Source organism: Chelonoidis abingdonii, unplaced genomic scaffold (assembly GCF_003597395.2).
Source record: "Chelonoidis abingdonii isolate Lonesome George unplaced genomic scaffold, CheloAbing_2.0 scaffold0627, whole genome shotgun sequence".
NCBI lineage: Eukaryota > Metazoa > Chordata > Testudines > Testudinidae > Chelonoidis > Chelonoidis abingdonii.
Window position 1 is genome coordinate 12,651 of NW_027424888.1, and position 2,308 is coordinate 14,958.

Sequence of the window (2,308 nt, forward strand, 5' to 3'; positions counted from 1 at the left end):
AGGGATGGGTGGGGGGGGGGCAGGGTTTGGGGATCGGCTTGCAGGGGGCAGGGAGGGCTCAGTGGGGGAGGTGCGGGGTTTGGGGATTGGCTTCGGGGGGTGGTGGAGAGGGATCTGTGGGGGAGGTGCAGGGTTTAGGGATCTGCAGCCCTGGGGTCTCTCTCCCTCTCCCTTTCCCAGATCCGGATGCAGTCAAGCGGATTCCCCTGCGGCTCAGCTGTTCTGCCCCCTGCACCTGGGCCAGAGGAGCCGGTAGGCGTGGCCCCTGCCATGGTGGTGAAGGAGGAGGAGGGGGGCGGCGCGCCTGTCCTAGAGGTGAAGAAGGAGCCGAAGGAGGCAGTGGTGGCTGTGGTGAAGAAGGAGGAGGTAGCGCCTCTGCCCGAAGGGGGGGTGAAGAAGGAGGAGGAGGAGCCACTCCCACCGGCTCCCCAGCCGCCCCCCCCACCTCGCATCAAGGAGCCGCCGGAGCGCCCCAAGGGGAGCCGCGGGGGGGACCGGGAGCGCTCGCGGGACCGCGACAGGGACGGCTCGGCACGCGAGCGTGACCGGCAGAAGAGCAGCGATGACCCCAAGAAGAAAGACTCAGACCTGCTCAAGCAGCTGCGCATTGAGCTCAAGTGAGAGAGCCCTGGTGTCCGCGGGGAGGGGGAGGGAGCTGGGGGTGGTCCCAGGCTGGCTGTGGTGTGCAGGGTCCTGATTCCTCTCCCCACCAGGAAGGCCCAGGAGAGCCAGAAGGAGATGAAGCTGCTGCTGGACATGTACAAATCAGCCCCCAAGGAACAGCGGGACAAGGTGCAGCTCATGGCTGCCGAGAAGAAGACCAAGGCTGAGGTGAGTGAGACCCTCGCGGGGTGGGGGGTCTGGAGGGTGGGTCTATGGGTAGGATGCAGATTGAGGGGTAGGGTCTGCCTTACTCTCTGTATGGGCAGATATGGGACAGTGACCCCCATCTTTCTGCACCCAGCAGGCAGAGGAGCTGGGAGGTAGTGATTATAGGGCTGACACCATATCTCTATCCGTTGCAGGTGGAGGAGCTGGGGATAGTTAGGGGGCTGTGACCCCCATCTCTCTGCCCCCTGCTGATGGAGGAGCTGGGGGTAGTTAGGGGGCTTTGACCTCCATCTCTCTGCCCTCTGCAGGTGGAAGAGCTAGGAGGGTGGTTATGGGGCTGTGACCCCCGTCTCTCTGCCCCTTGCCGGTGGAGGAGCTGGAGGGGTGGTTATGGGGCTGTGACTCCCGTCCCTCTGCCCCCTGCCGATGGAGGAGCTGGGGGGGTGGTTGTGGGGCTGTGACTCCCGTCTTTTTGCCCCTGCAGGTGGAGGAGCTGGGGGGGTGGTTATGGGGCTGTGACCCCCGTCTCTCTGCCCCCTGCAGGTGGAGGAGCTGCGTGGGCGAGTGCGGGAGCTGGAGGAGAAGGAGAAGAAGGAGAGTAAGAAGATGGCGGACGAGGATGCCCTGCGCAAGATCAAGCTGGCGGAGGAACAGATTGAGCACCTGCAGAAGAAACTGGCTGCTACCAAGCAGGTACTGGGATGAGGGAGTGGGGGGCAGATGGGTTGGAGGTGGTTAGTGGTGGGAGGTTCCCCTGAATGGGGTGGGAAGGGGAGATCTGGCAGGATTCAGGAGGGCTCCGGGAGTGGGGCTGGGCAATCTGGCAGAAAGGACTTGGCAGGGGAGGGGGTCCAGGCTCCCCTGACCTCGTGCCCCGCCACAGGAGGAGGAGGCCCTGCTGTCGGAGATGGACGTGACGGGCCAGGCCTTCGAGGACATGCAGGAGCAGAACATGCGACTCATGCAGCAGCTGCGTGAGAAGGATGATGCCAACTTCAAGCTCATGTCCGAGCGGATCAAGTCCAACCAGATCCACAAGCTGCTGCGTGAGGAGAAGGACGAGCTGGCAGATCAGGTGCTGGCCCTCAAGTCACAGGTAGGGGGTGCTGCAGGGAGTGGGATGGGGGGCTCATAGTAGGGTTGCCAACTGTCTAATCACACAAACCCAGACACCCTTTCCTGCCCCTTCTCCGAGGCCCCACCCTGCTCACTCCGTCCTCTCTCCCCAACCCTCACTCATTTTCACCGGGCTGGGACAGGGGGTTAGGGTGCAGGAGGGGGTGCCAGCTCTGGGCTGGGGCCGAGATATTTGCAGTGTGGGAGGGGGTTCGGGGCTGAGTCTGAGGCAGGGGGTTGAGGTCCAAGAGGGGGTGTGGGGTGGAAGCTCTGGGAGGGATTTTGGGTGCTGGAAGAGACTCAGGGCTGGGGCAGGGACTTGGGGTGTGGGAAGGGGTAAGGGGTGCAGGCTCTGGGAGGG

General features: G+C 63.9%; 1 protein-coding gene across 1 annotated transcript; it reads left to right on the top strand.

Moving 5' to 3' along the window:
- Window positions 1–148: 148 nt before the first annotated feature.
- LOC116832471 (E3 ubiquitin-protein ligase BRE1A-like) lies at window positions 149–1,981 on the top strand. Its single transcript, XM_032793211.2, has 4 exons — window positions 149–617; window positions 714–831; window positions 1,375–1,524; window positions 1,715–1,981. Exons 1-4 carry the CDS (start codon window positions 187–189, stop codon window positions 1,964–1,966), a joined length of 951 nt encoding a protein of 316 aa, XP_032649102.1. The 5' UTR covers window positions 149–186; the 3' UTR covers window positions 1,967–1,981.
- The last annotated feature ends 327 nt before the right edge of the window (window positions 1,982–2,308 follow it).